This window comes from Jaminaea rosea (assembly GCF_003144245.1).
Source record: "Jaminaea rosea strain MCA 5214 unplaced genomic scaffold BDZ90scaffold_2, whole genome shotgun sequence".
Classification (NCBI taxonomy): Eukaryota; Fungi; Basidiomycota; class Exobasidiomycetes; order Microstromatales; genus Jaminaea; species Jaminaea rosea.
Window position 1 is genome coordinate 949174 of NW_020289976.1, and position 16691 is coordinate 965864.

Here is a 16691-nt window from a genome sequence, read left to right on the forward strand (position 1 = left end):
CGGTGCCACGGTGGCTGAGGCGGCAAGGGGCTTCGCAGGATTCGCAGTCTGCAGGCAGCTGAGGCAGAGGCAAGAGGGGCCCAGGAGGCGAGGGTGCTCGGGGCGTCGCGTCGTCGTGGTCAAGTGCCGTAAGTCCGCCGACGCCTCTGCTCGGATGCCGCGGCCAGCGCAAAAATCAACAACAGATCGACAGACCGGCGACAAAGGGTGCGGCGCGGTGCGGCGCGGTGCAGCGCAGCATCGCGGCAACGTAACGAGTGACAAGGGAGCATCCTGGCATCTCAGCCCGGCGCGGCGGCTCACGTTGACCCATTTCAAGCATAAAGCACACGCATGCGCACGCGTGACTGCCAAGACTGAGGGGACGCCTGGCGCCCCTCTCTTTCCTCTCCTGGCCCTTTGCGCCCTACATCGCCCACCCCGCTCTGATGGCCAACGCATCTCCCCCCCCCCCCCCCCTCTCCTCCAACCGAGCGCCCACGGTGTTCCTCTATTGCATTGCGATGCGAATGCCCACTCGGTTTTCCTTTGATCGTCGCAGCGACATAGCGGCGCGAATATCTGCACTCGCTCGCTAGAGGCTTGGAGGCAGGCTATGATTGGCTCAGCGAGTCTGGCCGGCAAGGCAGGCGACAATTGGCGCACAGCGCATGTGTGTGCGATGAAACTTCTTTCGTCTCGCAGCGGCAGGGCCGAGTAGGCTGTGCCAGTGAGCGGCGCGGCGATCAGCGTCGTAAAATACAAAGGAGGCAAGAGCGCGCCAACGCGACGACGACGACGATGCGACGATCAGAATACCGAGTGCGCTGCAAGGGAACAGCCTGTCCGTGTCACAAGCGTCTTGATCCGCACGCGGTACCGCCCGAGGCAAAAGAAATGATGCAAGGGGAGATGCCGGAGTCGAACCGACTGCCACCTCCAACGTGGTTGACCGTCGCTACCAGTCTGCGGCGCCGTGGGACACCACTGAGGTCACAGCGACTACGGAACCCAAAGAAGGGATGCTACCGTCACACCCAACTCCCCACCTTACCGTTAGGCTAAGCGCGCGAGGGCTTCGGCGCGAATTACACGCCGTACTCGATCGTTGCCAGCTTCACACCTAGCTGCGCGACATACGACTCGCTCGACAGTCGAGGCGACACACGCGCGAGAATATTTGAGCTTTTGATTGAACTCGAATCCAATACTCTGCATCATCGCACTACATGACACCACGTCGCACTCACATCTCATCAGCAACCGACACCGCAGTGACCCCACCCCCGGCCGGGCCCCCGGCCCCGCCAGATAGAAAGTCTGACTCACCCGCCGCGCCCGCAGTTCCAAATCCACCAATGATCCTCACCCCAGGGGCGGGGGCGTACCTGGGTGGATCAACCAGACGACTGCTGCGATGCTCTCCAAAGCCGTCGATGACAACCAGGGATTCGTGCGCGGGGAAAGCCGGAGTGTTGGCTGCGCCGCGCATAGCTCCTAAGGCAGTCGTGCTAGCTCCGTGTCGACCGAGGGCGGCTGATGAAGAGAGGCTTCGTCGTTTGGGCGCCTGGCCATTCCCAGCTCCGTGAAGGCTCAGGCCTAGACCAAGACCGCCGTCACGAAGCCGCTCATCAGCGTCGTCCTGTTCGCCCTGCTCGCCTTGCTCCGTCTCATCCTCGTCTTCCTCATCCTCAGATCCGCTCGCATCCGCGCTCTCTTCCTCCTCGCCGCTGCTTGCGTCCTCGCCTCCGTCATGATGACCAAGCTCGTCAGCCTCTTCCCAATCTTCCTCACCGACACCATCCGCGTACGCTGCGTCCTCAATCGGGTTGGGTCGCAGGTCATTCCGCCGCATCGAACGGACGGGCAGCGCGCTTGACATACGGCGAGTCTGCGATCCCACGGCAGGAGATGACATCGCTGGCAGCGTCACGGAGCGAGGCACCGCACCGCCATTGCTGTGCGTGCCCCCGTTCATAGCCCCGCGTCGCCCCGTGCTTGCCGTCGACGCCATCATCTGCCTCCTCTTTGCCGCTATGCGCTCAACCGTACCCTCGTCGAGGTTCACCTCGAACAAGTCCCAGATGAAGCGTCTCACAGCCTGCCTGAGCTTGTACCCATCAAGCACCTCGAGCGCACGCACGAACAGTGACAGGTCTCGGAAAGCACTGCGATGCCTCGTCTTGAGCCGCGAGAGCGTCTTTGCTGCCTTGTTGGCAAGGATAGAGTTGCCCAAATTGGAGATCGACGCGAGAATGGAGCGATGCAGCGTACTCGCGGGAGGTTGCAGTACAGTAGACGTGCTCGGCTGGGCAGCGGAGCGCTCCTCATACTCCCATGCCGGCAGATAGACAAAGTCGTCGAGCTGAACGGGCAGGCAGATTCCAATCGGCGCACCAAACGTCGTACAGACGCTTTGCCATCCGTGGTCGTGCAGTGACTCTGCTCCCTGCCTGGTCGTCGAGATGAGACCAATGACATAGAAGCATGTCCCGCGCACGGAGAGCACAGGGGATCGCTCAGCAATGTCCACGATACAAGCGACTGTTCCGTGTGCTTCGAGAAAGGGAAACCCGCCCGTCGTAGCACCGATGTTGGCCACGGTCCACAGGATGCTCTTCAGCTTCGCGAGTATCTCCCCGTCACTGCCCTCCATGCCGTGCTGTCGGATGAAGTGAGCAAATTCGAGGAAATGACCCTTCTGGTTGAGCACCTGACAGCCTTCTGGCGTCTTGACGAGCTCGCCGTAGAAGTGAGGAGGGGCTGTCCCGTCAAATTCGGCTTCGAGGTCTGGATCGTCCTTGTTCCTGTAGATACTGAGCGCGCGCGTCAGATTGACTTCGATCTGCACCGCGTAGCGGTGAGAGCGCTCATTGAGCCACTCGTCCATCTCGCGATAAATGTAGTCCCCTTCGAGGAGGTAGCGCACCCCTCCCGGGGTGGAGAGAAAGCGAAGCAGCAGCTCGTGGCCGGTCTCGCCCAAATGGTCGAGCGTAGGGCGAAGGGAGACGACCATCTCCAGGGCTCTGGGCCAGGAGCACACGTCCTTGACCATCGTCACGGCTATGTCGCGTATCGAGGAGACGGGGTCGCACAGCTGCGCCAAAAGCAGAGAGGTCATCCATTCCCTTGGATTCGGGGAACGGCGTATAAGCCTCGTGAGGAGCTCCGTCGCAGACTTGCGTAACGGCCTACTCGCGCTTGTCAGCACCCAAGCAAGCAAGATTCTCGGATGACTGTCTAAGCTGTAGTCGAGCTTCTCAATCATCACCCGTACGATGTCGTCTCGCGTCTGCTGCTGGCATAAGCGGTACAGGGCGGACCAGATGCCAAATCGGCCAAGCAGCTTGGATCCTTCGGTCGACGCGCTGAGTGTGCCAATCATCTCGAGGTAGCCCTGCGAGAGGGTCGAGGTAATGCGGGACTTGGCGAAGATGGGATCTGAGGAGGGTGCGGAGGAGGTAGGGTCGATTTGGGAGAAGGCGTCACGAACTTCTTTGAGGAGGCGATCTTCTGCCAGGAACTTGATGCCTTCCGACAGGGTGAGGAGGGTGTTGAGGAGCGTTGTTGCTAGGCGGATGTAGACGCGATTTGGCGGTGTAGCTGGCAAGTCGGAGAAGCGCAACGCAAAGGGATGGAAGAAGGCGAGGAGTCGCTTTAGTAGCTTCGTCCCTCGCATTGCCTCCTCAAGACGTCTTGGACTGAGTAGCGGCCCCTGTAGAAGGTCCATCATGATGTCGACATTCCACTTTGTCTGGTCCCTCGTGCTCAGGACCTGCGTCTCGATGATCTGGTTGCGGAACGTATTGTCGTCGACATTGATGCCTTGAAGGATCTTCGCCTTGTCGACTGGTCGACGAAGGGGCGTATCCTCGCTGGTACTACCACCGGCCCCACCGCCCGCAACAGATGAATCCCCTCGCGGTCGGCCGATCGATTTTGTCGCGCTAGCCTGCGTGCGCACGACTGACGACGCCTTCTCAACGGCAGAAAGAGCAGTGGCTGCCTTTCCACGACTCTCGTACTTGTGGAACTGCGACGCCGAAGCAAAGAGGTCTGGCAGCTGGTTGACCATGAGGTTGTAGTTGTGAGGCAGAACGCGATTGCCAAACTGAAGCAGTGTGCCCATGAGCAACGTCGCACTGCGGCTCGTTTCCGTCGTCGACTGAAGGATATGGACAAGAGCATCGATGATGCCCGACTCGATGAAGACGACGAGGAGGAGCGAAAGATACTGGTCGATGAGCGTGATGCGATGGCGATTCCGCTCGCGCTGTTCGCGTGACATTTCACGAGCGGCTCGCGACGGGAAGCTGCCTGTAGACGGGGAGCAAGATGGTCAACTTGGATCGACACAGCCACTTCGCGCTGCACTCACGTCCCTCAGCAGTCTCCAGCTCGGGGAGATCGCTTTGCAGCTTCGCCTGAGCCCTTTGCTTCTGCCTCTCAATCCCCAGCCCCACATCAAACACCTCAATGATATGCCTCAGTATGGTCTCCTGCACGTCTTTTCCGCTGACCTTCATCGCTGTGACGAGCGACACGATGGCCCTCCTCTGGTTCATGCAGAGGTAGATGAGCCCCGTCCACGTACGTAGCATGACGCTGACCACTCGCGCGGACGTGGTGAGAACTTCTGCTTGCTGGTGAGGCGCATCTTGGACCGGCATATCCGTGAGTGTCGAAAGGGCATACTCGAGGTCGACGCTCGGCCGGAACAAGGCGCGAGTCGTGGGCCCATCGGCTAGGAAGAGGAGAACCTTTGCCACTTCTGGGGCAATCTCGTGAGGCCCATCGGCGAGCGAATGAATGACCGCACTCAACCCTCCGCCTCTGCAAAGCAGCGGCAGATCCATGATTGCCATCTCAGCTAGCGTCTCGATGTAGACGTTGCGCATTGGCTCGTCCACGGGCTCAGAGGCCGCGACAAGGGCTCGCACCACTCCGTCGCCCAAGATGCGGTGTTCGTAGCGCGCTGCGCCACCACCGCTATTGACGCTCTTATGATTGAGCTCGAGTACGGCTCGGATAAGCTTGAGCGCCTGTTCCTTCTCTACTACGGCCTTGCGATCTCGCAGCAACGTGCGAATGAGATAAAGGTCGACGTTGTGCACCCGCCAGCTCTCTGCGAGATCCATATCCAGCGGGACGAGGGAATGCCGCAATAATCTCCATGCTGCAGCCCTTGTCTCCATTCCCGCCCATTCCGTCAAGCATGGCAAGGTGGCCATGAGCACCCTCTCCGCTGTAAGCTCGTACCTCACGCGCACGCTGCGACGCAATACGCCGACAAGACTGTCCATGATCTCAATCTTGCGCTGGCCATCTTCGGATGATGAAGAATCCATACCATCTGCGCTAGCTGAGCTGTCGTTTGGACTGCGAGCTGCTTGGGCGGCTCGATTGCGCGAGGCAGCCCGTACTTTCTGAGCTGTCCGCGTGCTCGAGGGCGTCGTTGGCGGGCCCATGGCAGCAAAGGGCGACTTAGCATCGATGGTCGGCTCTGCGCTGATTGTATTGCTCGTCTGAGAGGCTATGGTATGAAGCAAATCGAGCAGAGTCAATGCTTGTCGCCTGTATGCCTGGTCATTTGTCCTCTCGCCGTCTTGCCGACTAGGAGCTTTGCCCATGATATCGAGGGCGCTGGTCGAGGGCGAGAAGGTCGAGTCGCCCAGGTAGGAGCTGGAGTTGCGATACGTTGAGCCCTCAAGCCATTCTCGAGTATCGGCTGAAGTAGATTCGACGTCCAAACCGAGCGCTGATGTCGAGGCGAAGTCGGAGGCAGTTGGAATGGGGGATGCTGAGGGCGAGTCCAGATCAGGTCAGGTGATGGAATCCGGATGAGCCACTTCCTCTCTCGTGTACTCACCACTCTTCTCCCGATACGCTTCCGCATAACTTCTCTTCAGCCCCTCAATAGCAGCCTGCAGCTCCCTAATGCTCTCATTGGCATTCGCAAGCTCAGACTCGACCTGCCTTTTCAGCACCTCATTGTCCGCTTGCTTGTTGTCACGATCGAACAGCGAGAGGAGATGTTCTGCCCCGTTTGCAATCTTCTGTTCGACGCTCAGTCGGCCGAGCAGGTCGTCTAGCTCTGGCGGGGCTGCAGGTGGGGCAAGGGGCAGAGGCCAGTCGAGGGCGGAGGGTGTCGAGGATGAGGAGGAGTTCATGGCGATGGCCGAGGGCGAGGGACCATAGACGAGCCAAGAATGACGAGATGCGCTAGCTAGCTGAAGCGATGGCTGCGCTTTATCTGTCGGGTAGCATTGCGATTAGTGAATGTGGCCTTGGAGAGGTAGGATATGACGGTGAGTGATTGGTTTGATGCAGCTCACTCGAGCCTCGAGCGCCGATCCATTCCATTGAAATGGCGGCCCGTGCTCGCGGCGGCGGACGCAGGCGGAGAGTAGCGCAGTTTACGCGGGCGGGTTTTCTCCCTCGACACTTCGAAGCATTGTCATCTTTGTCAAGCAATACAGATTGTCCATATCTCTTCTATCTTCTGTCTCCCCACTCGTCATCGTCGGCATCGCCGCCCATCTCGACGACTCCTTGCGCGTACTCAGCATCTGGATCCCAAACACGTCCCAAACGCTCCCTCTCCGCCATGATAAAGCTCCTCAGCCTCTCCTCCTCCTCGGCCGCATTAGCCGCGTACGCCTCGTCGTACATCATCGGCCGCACCTCGTACCCCTCTGAGCCGCGACGAACACGACTGTGCAGCTGGCGCCGCTGGTCCTCTTGATCATCGCTGCTGTCACCCTCGTCTCCGTAGCCCTCGGAGCCAAGGTCACTCGCTGAGTCGTCTTCATTTTCGGCGAAGAGGCGAGGAAAAATCTCTCCGCTATGCGCACCCCATCGGCGTCGCTCAGCCGCATCGAGTAGCTCGTGCTCTTCCATGTCGCTCGAAGCATCGTCGCCCGCCCGTCTCCTAGCCCTGTTGGGATTGGGGCGCGCATCACCCGGCCTGACTCCCGAGCCGGGGATCGTGCCTGGTGGGATGCACCCTGCGTTGACGACACCGGCTTCTTCTGCTGCGGAAGAAGAGCCCGACGACGCTGAGGAGGAAGAAGAGGAACGACGTGCGTGAGGCCGACCGTAGTCCGGGTGGTATGGCGGGACACTACTCCAGATAGCTCCGTCATCCACCGGTCCCACCGGTCCAGGCGAGGCCCTTCTGCGCAAGCTCGCAGGACGTCCTGTGGCCTCCTCTCCTTGCCCATTCTCCATGCTAGCGGCTGCTTTCGCCGCATTTGACGGCCGAAGTGCGGGATTGAAGCCCCCCTCGCCATACGTGAAAGCAGAAGCGGCATCCTCCCGCAGTTGCTGTTGCCTCCTTCGCTCGCCGGCATTCGAGCGGCCCTGCGGCCTAGCTGGATCTCGTGGAGGCCAGAAGAATTGCTCACGATGGTCTGAAAGCGCACACGAAAAGAGAAAGGCAGGCTGCGTGAGCATGACTGGCGTAGCATTGCGATGCATCCGAAAATGAAGTCGTGAAGGCGCGATTTAGGCCATCCTGTCCAACTCTTGGTCTCGCCGTCTCCTCCTCCCTTCATCGCTATCATCCCGGTCCTCGTCCATTGACGCTCGACCAGCGCCTGCGGCAACAGCACGCGCAAGCGCATCGACACCTGGATTGCCGCTCCTCAAGTTGGCGACCAGACGCGAGTGGGCAGACTGGCCTCTCGAGGCGCCCTCGCCAGCCGTTGATGACCCTGCTGCGCCACTCCTGCTGCCGCCCCATGTCCCATCTGCGATGTCGTATGTTCTAAGCACACGCCGCGACGACTGAGAAGACGCACCATGCCCCTCTGCGAGGGTGTAGTCCAGTCCATTCCCCAGTGGGCCTTGGCCGGGCCAGCACCAGTAGATGATCCTGCGTCCCAGAACCGCCTGGATGTTACGCTTCAGTCCCAAATCGTACGGATATTTGACCTCCTCAATCTTTCCCCTCCTGACAAGCGTTGCCACCTTGTCCTTCTCCCAGCTCTCGATCGTTGTAGTATTGATGCAGAGCGCATAAGTGTGGTAGAGGGAGAAGATGCCCACCATCAGCAGGACCGGGATTCCCTGCGCGAAATTGAGGACCATTACCACCATAGCCGCAGTGGAGGGTTCACGCCAGTGGACGTAAGGGCTCCACCAGTCTGCGACGCGCAGGGCAAGCAGGCCGACGTGCATGCTCATGGTGATGTCGACGCTGTAAAGGAAGCGAAGGAAATGCCCATAATTTGCGTAGCCCACGCAGTTGGCCACCCAGGGGCAATGATGATCCATCCTGAGCACGCATCGTTTACATACTCGACAGTGATGCGCTCTGGGTGGCTTGTAGGACCTGCACACTTTGCAGTAGCGCGGCGACCCTGTGGAAGCTTTTACCTCTACTCCGCCCAGGGAGTCCCAGTCTGGCTCCCAGGCTGGAGGAACGTCACCAGGGGAGGTGAAGACGACGAGGTAGTAGTTGTAGAAGATGAAAGCTACGCCTATGTTGAATGGGACGAGGTAGAGGGCCATTGTTGTGAGGGAAACGCCCGGAGTAGAGAGCCAGTAGGGGATGAGGATGAAGAATTGCGAGGAATAGGCCAGGAAGGATATGAGCGTGATCGTAGCGATGATCCTGGCAGACAAAGGCAGGTCAGCAATACGTTCAGGATAACGATGATAGCATTGCGCCTACTCACCACATCTTCTCCGTCGCTTTGAGGGGTCTCCGTCTGCCATTGGCAAGGACGATGTCATGCTCAACGCCGCTAGCCGAAGCCATGAGCGGCTGCTGCTGCTCCTGGCTAGTCCGAGCCATGATTGCGAGCGTCTAGACTAAGGGCTATAGTCTTCTTGATGCTGGCATAGAGTGAAGGAGATGGTAAGGGAGTGATGAGTAGAAAAGGCAACAGGCTCGTCGGCCGGACCGCTGCACTGCCGTGATCTGTCGCTCGACTCGGCCGTCTCTCCTCCCGCGTCTCCACTCCCGCCTCCGCCCTCACACAGATGGCGGCCGCCTTTCGGCGAGACCCTGCGCAGCAACCTTCAACTCATCCCATCACCATCACCAGGAGATGGCCTCGCGCAACGGCAGAGGCGGAGGCGCAACGCCAGGTGGGCGAGCTGCACGTCAGCCTACGCCCACATCCCCTTCACCGTCACCGGAGCCGTCGAGCGAATCGACGAGGATAGATGCCAACAATCTCCTCGGTGGACACAATGCCCTCAACGCCAATAACAACCCAGCCTCCAGCTCATCCTCAGGCGGTCTTCTGCCCTCTGCGCTGGGACCTGGAAACAACTCGGGGCGCTCCACCTATTCTGGCGTCCCAGGACAGACCCCTTTCCACCACGCCCTGCCCCTGGAAGAAGATCCAAATGAGCCGTACAGGCAACGAGCAGAGGATTGCACTCGCAACGTCATCGACAGCCTTTACCAGCTGGCAGTATGTGCTGCGGATGTTCAGGTGGGGAGGGAGGACATCATCGGGATGAAAGTGTGAGTGTGCGTCAGCGGAGAGGAGCGAGGGAGACTATGCTGACATCACTCTACGTGCGCAGCAACGAAGTCATCACGCACCTCTCCTCCCTCTCATCCTCAGCCTCCAATCGCAACGCCGATGGATCCGATACCTTGCCTCTCATACCAGAAGAACTTCTAGAACAGATAGACGAAGGACGCAACCCTGACGCTTGGTCCAAGAACCGGATGGCCCGTCTCGTCTCTGACAATCAGCAGTTGGCAGGCCAGCGCTGGGCCATTGAGCGCTACAGGGAACAGCTGGCTGGGAGGGTGGGCAAGCTGTTCCCCGAGCTGGAGGAGGTTGTTGGAGTGAAGGCACAGAGGGAACATGAGGCGCAGAGGACGCGACCTGACGGCCAGGTGGAGGGGTTGAAGATGGAAGAGCAAGACAGCGGTGCCGTAGGAGGGGACCGTGGCCAAGCCGCTGTTGGGGCAAGCCATGATGTTGAGATGGGCCCTCCTTCTGGGCCGTCTTCCTCATAGCAGCACCTACGGCTGGTCCGACGCGCGGCGCAGCACACATAAAGAGCCAACAACTTTGTACCATCAGACATTCTCAATCTCGAAATCACACGCTCGATCAGTAGACACGGCAGAGGATGAAAGGACTGTTGATTCAAGCCACGGCATGAAGCTACTTGGGTTGTTTCTGATCGCCAGGACAGAGGAGATGAACCTTTTTTTTTGTTGGTCGTTTTCGTTGAAATAGGGCAAAGAGCGCGGATCAACCAGATCGTGAGGAGGGGAAAGAGGGAAGTTTGGGATTGTTGGTGAGGAAGGTGGGAGGGAAACGAGATGGGGGAAGGTGCGGTTGCCTTGGAAAGCCTCAACTCCAATCAACTCGCACTGAGGCGAGCGTCCCAAAGACAGGCTTGAAGGTCGGTGAAGGAAAATTACCGTGACGACCTGGGCTTTAAATGTCGATGTGAAAAGGAGAAGAGGATGGGCAAAGTCGCGGACCGACTCGAAGAGATACCGAAGCTAGGAAAGTCCTGCTCGACGCAAGTAGCGGAGACTTACGGGACTGGTAGCCTCTCCCTTAGTGCCGCTGTTGCTTGCTTGCTTGCTTACGTGTGCTTCGTCTGATAGAAGTTGCACCTTCACGCACGCTCGTGAGTGAGGTTGAGAAGAGCAGAGAGCGGTGGACGAAGTGTCGGCGGGCAAGTTGTGGCGGCAGTGGAGGGTGGGGGAGATGTGGTACTCGAGATGCAAAGTCCGGGCCCGACGCTAGGCTGCGTCTTGGATTTGATACAAGAGGTTGGGGGTTGAGTTGTGAGTTGCGTTGTCGACGACGGTGGCGGCGGCGACAAGCGACGCTGGTGGCTGCAAATTGCCGGTCCAACGACTCGGTGTTGTGATGGGGTGATGCACAGATGTCATCTAGAAAGATCAGAAGTGATGGGAAGAGGGGAGAGGATCGGTGAGCACGACGAACGAAACATAGACGAGGGCCTGTAGAGCTTTCTACGAACCCTTTGAAAGGCGGTGACCCTCGCTGGGATCAGCCAAGGTCGGCCCTAGCGGGACCCGTATTGAGTCTCTCACCCCGCTTGAGATGAACCGACTTGGTGTGACGGTTGCAGTCAGCCTTGCGGGCGAATGCCTTGCCACAGTCTGCGAAAGGGCAGGTGAAGGGGTATTCACGCGTGTCCTCATGAATGGTGCGGTGCGTCTTCATGTTGAAGGCGCGGTCGAATGTCTTGTGGCAGACGTCGCACTCAAAAAGACGCTTGCCGTTGATGAAGTGGGCATGTGCGTCGCCGTGGTGCTGAAGAGGAGGCGTTGTGCCACCGAGGGCACTGTGCTTGGCGGTGTGCTGGGCCGAAGAGCGCATCTTGGAAGCGGACACATCCGTAGCAGGAGGGGAGTACGATTGCTGCTGCTGGTGTGGCAGATGACCAACGAAGTAGTGGTCGAAGATCGAGGACGCACTGCCGTTCTCGCTGTAGGTCGTAAAGTCCTCCTTGGTGGGCGAGGCTACCGAGGTGGAAGTAACTTCGGGGCTACTCACACCAACATCGGCGAGGACATTGTCAGAGACGGCGATGCCGGCGACGTTGAGGGCTCGGAGTAGGACTGTGGTGTCCTCGCTGTTGCGCGTACGGGCGTACTCGCGGACGAAGATGTCGGCAAGCTGTGAGATGCTCTCGGTGCCATTGGCAGGCGAGACGGCGCTTCCCTGGCTGGAGAATGGGGTACCAATGTCCGAGAAGACGAAATCGGTCGTCGCGGAGGGCGAAGATTTGCCATTGAGGCTCTCTTGGCTGCTCACGACGCTTTCGGCCATACTCTTGCCGCGCGTGAGGTCGGCAGTGGCGAAGGGGAGCTCCCAAGGCTTGTTGGCAGGAGCAATGTCCGCGAGGGAGGCGAAGGTGGAGCCCATCTTAGTAGCCTCGAGGGGGCAGGACGAGGGATTGGCGAACTGGCCAATCAGCGTCTGGTTGGCGCTTTGGGGGTCAGCAACGGCGGATGCGGCCTGCTGCTCCGCCTGATGCTTGAGGTAGAGCTGGTGCAGAATCTGCTGCCAGTCCTCGTACTCTGTGGTGTAGCCAGGAGGCTGTTGCTGCTGCTGCTGCTGCTGCTGGTATGGGAGCTGAGCGGGCGTGGTGGTCTCAAAGAGAGGAAAGTTGGCAAGCGACTTGTCGCTGGTAGCCTGGCCGACTGTGAAGTCGCTGTCAAAGGGCAGCAAAGGCGACTCGTCAAAGTCTCGCGACGAGTTGGGAGAGCCGATGGACGAGACACCAAGGGGGCTCTCAAAGGGTGAAGCCGTCGAAGAGAAGGCGTCCTGGATGGCAGTCCAGGCGTCGCACAACGTCTCAGCTGGACGAGGTTGGAGGTTGAGGGCGGATGCCAGACCCTTGTCGGGTGGCGTGAGGGCGTCGAATGTGCTGGTGTCGAACAGCGATGACATACGGGGGTGGGGTTCGGAGGGTGATGGTGGTGGTGGTCAAGAGGAGAGAATTGATGAGTTGATCTGGCCCCCTCTTCTGGTCCTTGTTGATGGCAGCAAGATAATGAGGGGGGTTTGAGAGCGGGTGAGCGGGCGAGCAGATCCGTCCGGCCCAATGCCGCCTGAGATGGTCCGCGCCCGCCCGCGTCTAAGGCGACTTGGGCGGGCGAGTGACTCACGCAGTGCCCGCGACGGCACGGCGAGATGCAGCTCTTTCGGCCTTACAATGACTCGACTCGACTGAGCACTAAGCTTAGCTGTGTGACACCCGGCCTAGCGGGCGTGAGCGAGGGACGGGCTACGAGAGTAACCTGCGAGGGTCCAGGGGCACCGACGCTTCCAGCACTTCCACTGGGACACGTCGACACGAGCCAGTGAGCAACGACGACGAAGCACTATCCCACGACAACGACGACGACGACGACGACGACGCGGTGGAGGGCAGTCGAAGGCAAAGAATGAAAACCTCATCGCGACATGCACATAGGCCGACGAAGAAAGATTAGCGATCCGGTGGTCACGGGTCGGGGTGCTGCTTGCGTACAACGACGGATCGACGATCTCGCTGCACATTAGCCAATCGCTGCGATCAGATTGCATTGGGCCCTAACACACGCAGACACGTCAGAGCTTGGCGACCTTCTCATCGAGCCAGCCATTGATTTTCCTCGCCCAGTAATCAGCACCGAAGTAATCATACCACTGCGCGAGAGGAATGGGAGCTGATGAGCCATTCGCTCATCATATTCGCAATACTCTTGACTCACAAAGTGTCCATAGTGGCCCTCTTTTGCCTCCTTGGACCCGTCACTCAAATCCACCCTCTTGGCATGCTTGATCCACCCAGCATGCTTCTCACTCTCAGCATAGTGCACCATCCGGTCCTTCTTACCATGAATGACTAGCACGGGCACACTAGCCGGGATCTTGGAAAGGTCACTCTCCGTCAGTCGCACCTGTGAGATGGCCATTGCTTGCACCCCTACGATCTGCTGCGGGCGACGGGTGACGGAGCTGACTGAGATGCGGAGAAGTAGACGTTCCCTTAGGGCTTGGGAGGCGGCGAGAGAGTCGGCATCGTATTGGTACTTGAGGAGCTCTTCGATCGTCCACTGCTTGCGTTGCTCGTTGTTCTCAATCTTGTTGGCCCTGTTTTCGCGTGGGACTGGTGAGCGTGAACAGCTACAGTCTTTACCGCCGGCACTCACTCCTGCTGCATCTGATCAAGATTCAAATCTCCCCTGGGCATTTTCGTCATGGTAGCCGCCAGAATCAGCTTTCTCACAGCGATTCCCTCCTTTCCAGTATCCACAATCCCCCTGCTCGTAACACTCGTCCCTTCTCTTGTAACCAAATGCTGCAAAATGTGCCCTCCCATTGAGAAGCCCAACATATCCACCGTCTTCCAGGCCGGACCCAGCTCTGCCAGCAGACTAAGCAAGTCGTCAGCCATGATGTCGAAGGAGAGGTCGTAGTCCCAGTCCTCGGGGACGGTGCTCTTGCCGATTCCGCGATGGTCGAAGATGAGCACTCGACGAGAGAGGCCCAGCTCTTCGACGAGGGGAGACCAGTCCTCCATTATGCCCGAGAGGCCCATGATGAGGACCAAGGGCGGGAGGCCAGTGTTGCTTCCGTGAATCTTATAGGCTATGCTGGCGCCATCCTTCGTTTTGTGTGAGCTGCTGATGTGCATGATTGCTGGCTTCACTGAGGAACGGGAGGAAGGAAGTCAGCGATATGAGGTCACCGGTCCGGCGTTGCGGGAGCCGGTTGCCCGGTGGACGGACTGCGACCTCGATCAATCGCATCTGGGCTTGCGACCATTGCATTCTCAGCATTCCAAATCATGGCAGCGAATAACGGCGAGGCGTCACCACAGACGCTTCGACGTCTCATGAAGGAGTTTGAGTCAATACGCAAAGATATCGGAAGGGCAAGAAGGCGCGGCAGTGGAGGCTCTTCACCATTGATCGAGGTAGCAACTGGCAATCCGGATCTGTTGGAGCTTAGGCCGTGGGACGCTGATGGGGAGGATCTCTTCGAGTGGTATGCGGTCATCAAGGGACCCAAGGGCGGCAACTACGAGGGTGAATGCCGCGAGGCTACAACGTTCCTGCCTTCGAGCTCACACATCGTCCCTCTCCCTCCCCCTGCGCTCAGGCGGCATCTTCGAGCTCACAATCCTCATCCCTCCAACCTACCCTTCGAAGCCGCCCACGATGCGCTTCAAAACAAAGATATGGCATCCGAACATTTCCTGGAAGACGGGCGAGATCTGTTTAGACGTACTCGCCTCGCAATGGTCTCCCGCATGGCAGCTCTCCTCTGCTTGCACGGCCGTGATAGCGCTGCTGGACTCGCCGGAGCCTGATAGCCCACTGAATGTGGATGCAGCGACCGTCTATCGAACGGGGGATCAGGTGGCATATGGAAGCATGTGTAGCATGTATACCAGGCTGTACGCTGCGGATGTGCCGGCGACGATCGCGGAGGGGTTGTAGGGATGATAGCTGAGGAAAGGGTCTCGATTCGGTTTCGTCTTCATCTGTAATACCACACGCTCAATAGGAGTCAGTCAAGGTGCGGGCAGATGTGAGGCTGAGAATCAAGTAGAGATGGATGTTGGCCACAAGAAGTAGGGAACAGAGTGGAGACGAGCGCACACCGTCTACTGCACATCGACCATGATGTTCTTCTCAAGGATGAACTTGCCCTCCTTGTACTTCTCCGTCTGAACGAAAGCTCGGTCCTGTCAGCCGGCGAGGCAATGGAGATGGTCAGCGTCAATCGACCGCTCAACGACATCCATCTCCTGCCCTCCGGTACTCACATACTTCCACCCTAACACGGCTGCGCACTTCCTACACCTGATGTCTCTGACTGTGTGCATCCCAGTCGTCATATGCCTGTCCTCCGCATCCCCAAAGTACACATTGACAACCTGATCGAACAGGTAAGCCTTGCCGTGTTGACCATTGAACTGGCGGGAGACGATGCACTCCTCGGTGGACAGGTGAGAGTGGCAGGTCCCACAGCCATACACTCGTTTGTGAGAGAGGAGGAAGGTGGGGTGGCGCATACCCATGTTGTGTGTGCAAGGAGGGGATGCGAGGGAGATACGAGCTCCTTGATGGCTCAAGGTCAGCAGGATGAGGGTGGGTGGGAGCAGGCTGGCTTGCGAGGCTGACAATGACGGCGTCTACCAATCGCTTGGTCTAGACGACCAGCAACGATGCAGCTGGTTTGCTGCGATGGCTCTTCAGACGATGGTAGGTAACGGATGCGATAGGGAGGATGGCAAGGGGTGGCGGGCAGCAATGATTGGACCGACCTCAAGGGCTCTGCCTCGAGCGTGCAGGGGCCACCTATTTTCGGTGAGGCAGACTGTCGCCTTGGAACACGAGGGAGAGGATGCCGATGCGTGCACCGTACGAGGAAAATGAAAGGATTGAGCATACAACATGAGATTGACTAAGAAAGGAGACAAACCATGGAAGAGCGCCATCGCAAGCCTGGCAAATTCCTGCTGCGTCAGAAAAGGTCACTTCCCTGTTCCATCAGCCTTGCTAGCGTCGCTCGCCGGTCGATTGGACTTTGCCTCCCTCATCGCTCGTATCCTCTCTCTGCGAGCTTTAAGCATGGCTAGCCTGCAATGCGAGAATGTTATGAGCTGGTCAGTGGGTCTGCAGATGTAGGGCATACCGAGGGCTCGCCGAGCAGACTTACCTGTCCTGCGCCTCATCCTGCAATCGCTGCTCTTCTTCGATGCGCGAGTAGATCTCCTCTTTCTCCTCGCGCAGCTTCCTGCGCCTCTTCTGCTCTTCTGTCTCCTCTTCTTGGGCGTCGCTGACTGCACCCTCTTTGCCTTGCCCGCCTTGGTCGCCATTGCGGAGCTGCGGGGCTACCTCAATTGTCGCGATGGCGTATGTCGGAGAGGGTGGATTTGCTGTCGACGGGCCGCTTTTGGCGGCTGACGCTACAGGTCTTGAGGGTACTTCCTCGCTCAATGACCCTCCCTTGTCTGCATCGGCGGCTGAGAGGACCTCTTTTTGAAAGAGGGCCCACTCGTCGTCTTCATCTGTTGCGCTGGGTTTGACCTTTTTCGCTGACGATGAGGATGTTGACGCTACAGCGGTGCCATTGACATTGCCGTCTGCCTTCCGCTTGGACGATGATGGACCTGCTACTGTGCTGGCGCTGTTGCTGCTAGACATTGCAATGCTTCTGAAAGCAGCTTCAAGAATGTCAAGAGGCTTG

General features: G+C 58.7%; 9 protein-coding genes across 9 annotated transcripts; 2 read left to right on the plus strand and 7 right to left on the minus strand.

The window, feature by feature from the left end:
- Positions 1–753: 753 nt before the first annotated feature.
- BDZ90DRAFT_230520 (hypothetical protein) lies at positions 754–6297 on the minus strand. The gene is made up of 3 exons (XM_025505496.1): positions 5849–6297; positions 4358–5779; positions 754–4296 (listed from the first exon to the last, which is right to left on the minus strand). The coding sequence occupies exons 1-3, from the start codon at positions 6147–6149 to the stop codon at positions 1226–1228; spliced, it is 4794 nt and encodes a 1597-aa protein (XP_025364267.1). The 5' UTR covers positions 6150–6297; the 3' UTR covers positions 754–1225.
- A 57-nt stretch (positions 6298–6354) lies between these two features.
- BDZ90DRAFT_116798 (hypothetical protein) lies at positions 6355–7541 on the minus strand. Its single transcript, XM_025503258.1, has one exon. It carries the CDS (start codon positions 7456–7458, stop codon positions 6475–6477), a length of 984 nt encoding a protein of 327 aa, XP_025364268.1. The 5' UTR covers positions 7459–7541; the 3' UTR covers positions 6355–6474.
- Positions 7542–7779: 238 nt separating this feature from the next.
- Positions 7780–8595, minus strand: BDZ90DRAFT_208595 (zf-DHHC-domain-containing protein; the record flags this gene model as incomplete). The annotated part of the gene is made up of 1 exon (XM_025504013.1): positions 7780–8595. A coding segment is annotated over one exon (816 nt), but the record flags the coding sequence as incomplete, so codon positions are not given.
- Positions 8596–9035: 440 nt separating this feature from the next.
- On the plus strand, positions 9036–9967 carry BDZ90DRAFT_273567 (hypothetical protein; the record flags this gene model as incomplete). The annotated part of the gene is made up of 3 exons (XM_025508806.1): positions 9036–9407; positions 9429–9460; positions 9523–9967. 3 exons carry the CDS (start codon positions 9036–9038, stop codon positions 9965–9967), a joined length of 849 nt encoding a protein of 282 aa, XP_025364270.1.
- Positions 9968–10985: 1018 nt separating this feature from the next.
- BDZ90DRAFT_225938 (alpha/beta-hydrolase) lies at positions 10986–14031 on the minus strand (the record flags this gene model as incomplete). Its single annotated transcript, XM_025504686.1, has 5 exons — positions 10986–12372; positions 12398–12477; positions 13074–13136; positions 13202–13583; positions 13643–14031. The coding sequence occupies 5 exons, from the start codon at positions 14029–14031 to the stop codon at positions 10986–10988; spliced, it is 2301 nt and encodes a 766-aa protein (XP_025364271.1).
- A 140-nt stretch (positions 14032–14171) lies between these two features.
- Positions 14172–14935, plus strand: BDZ90DRAFT_245390 (putative ubiquitin-conjugating enzyme E2; the record flags this gene model as incomplete). The annotated part of the gene is made up of 3 exons (XM_025507507.1): positions 14172–14183; positions 14314–14521; positions 14595–14935. The coding sequence occupies 3 exons, from the start codon at positions 14172–14174 to the stop codon at positions 14933–14935; spliced, it is 561 nt and encodes a 186-aa protein (XP_025364272.1).
- Positions 14877–15731, minus strand: BDZ90DRAFT_230524 (yippee-like protein). The gene is made up of 2 exons (XM_025505497.1): positions 15265–15731; positions 14877–15183 (listed from the first exon to the last, which is right to left on the minus strand). Exons 1-2 carry the CDS (start codon positions 15517–15519, stop codon positions 15103–15105), a joined length of 336 nt encoding a protein of 111 aa, XP_025364273.1. The 5' UTR covers positions 15520–15731; the 3' UTR covers positions 14877–15102.
- On the minus strand, positions 15607–16048 carry BDZ90DRAFT_116865 (hypothetical protein). The gene has a single exon (XM_025503259.1). The coding sequence runs from the start codon at positions 15937–15939 to the stop codon at positions 15694–15696; it is 246 nt and encodes an 81-aa protein (XP_025364274.1). The 5' UTR covers positions 15940–16048; the 3' UTR covers positions 15607–15693.
- Positions 15692–16679, minus strand: BDZ90DRAFT_230525 (hypothetical protein). The gene is made up of 3 exons (XM_025505498.1): positions 16161–16679; positions 15924–16081; positions 15692–15825 (listed from the first exon to the last, which is right to left on the minus strand). The coding sequence occupies exons 1-2, from the start codon at positions 16646–16648 to the stop codon at positions 15976–15978; spliced, it is 594 nt and encodes a 197-aa protein (XP_025364275.1). The 5' UTR covers positions 16649–16679; the 3' UTR covers positions 15692–15825; positions 15924–15975.
- Positions 16680–16691: the final 12 nt, after the last annotated feature.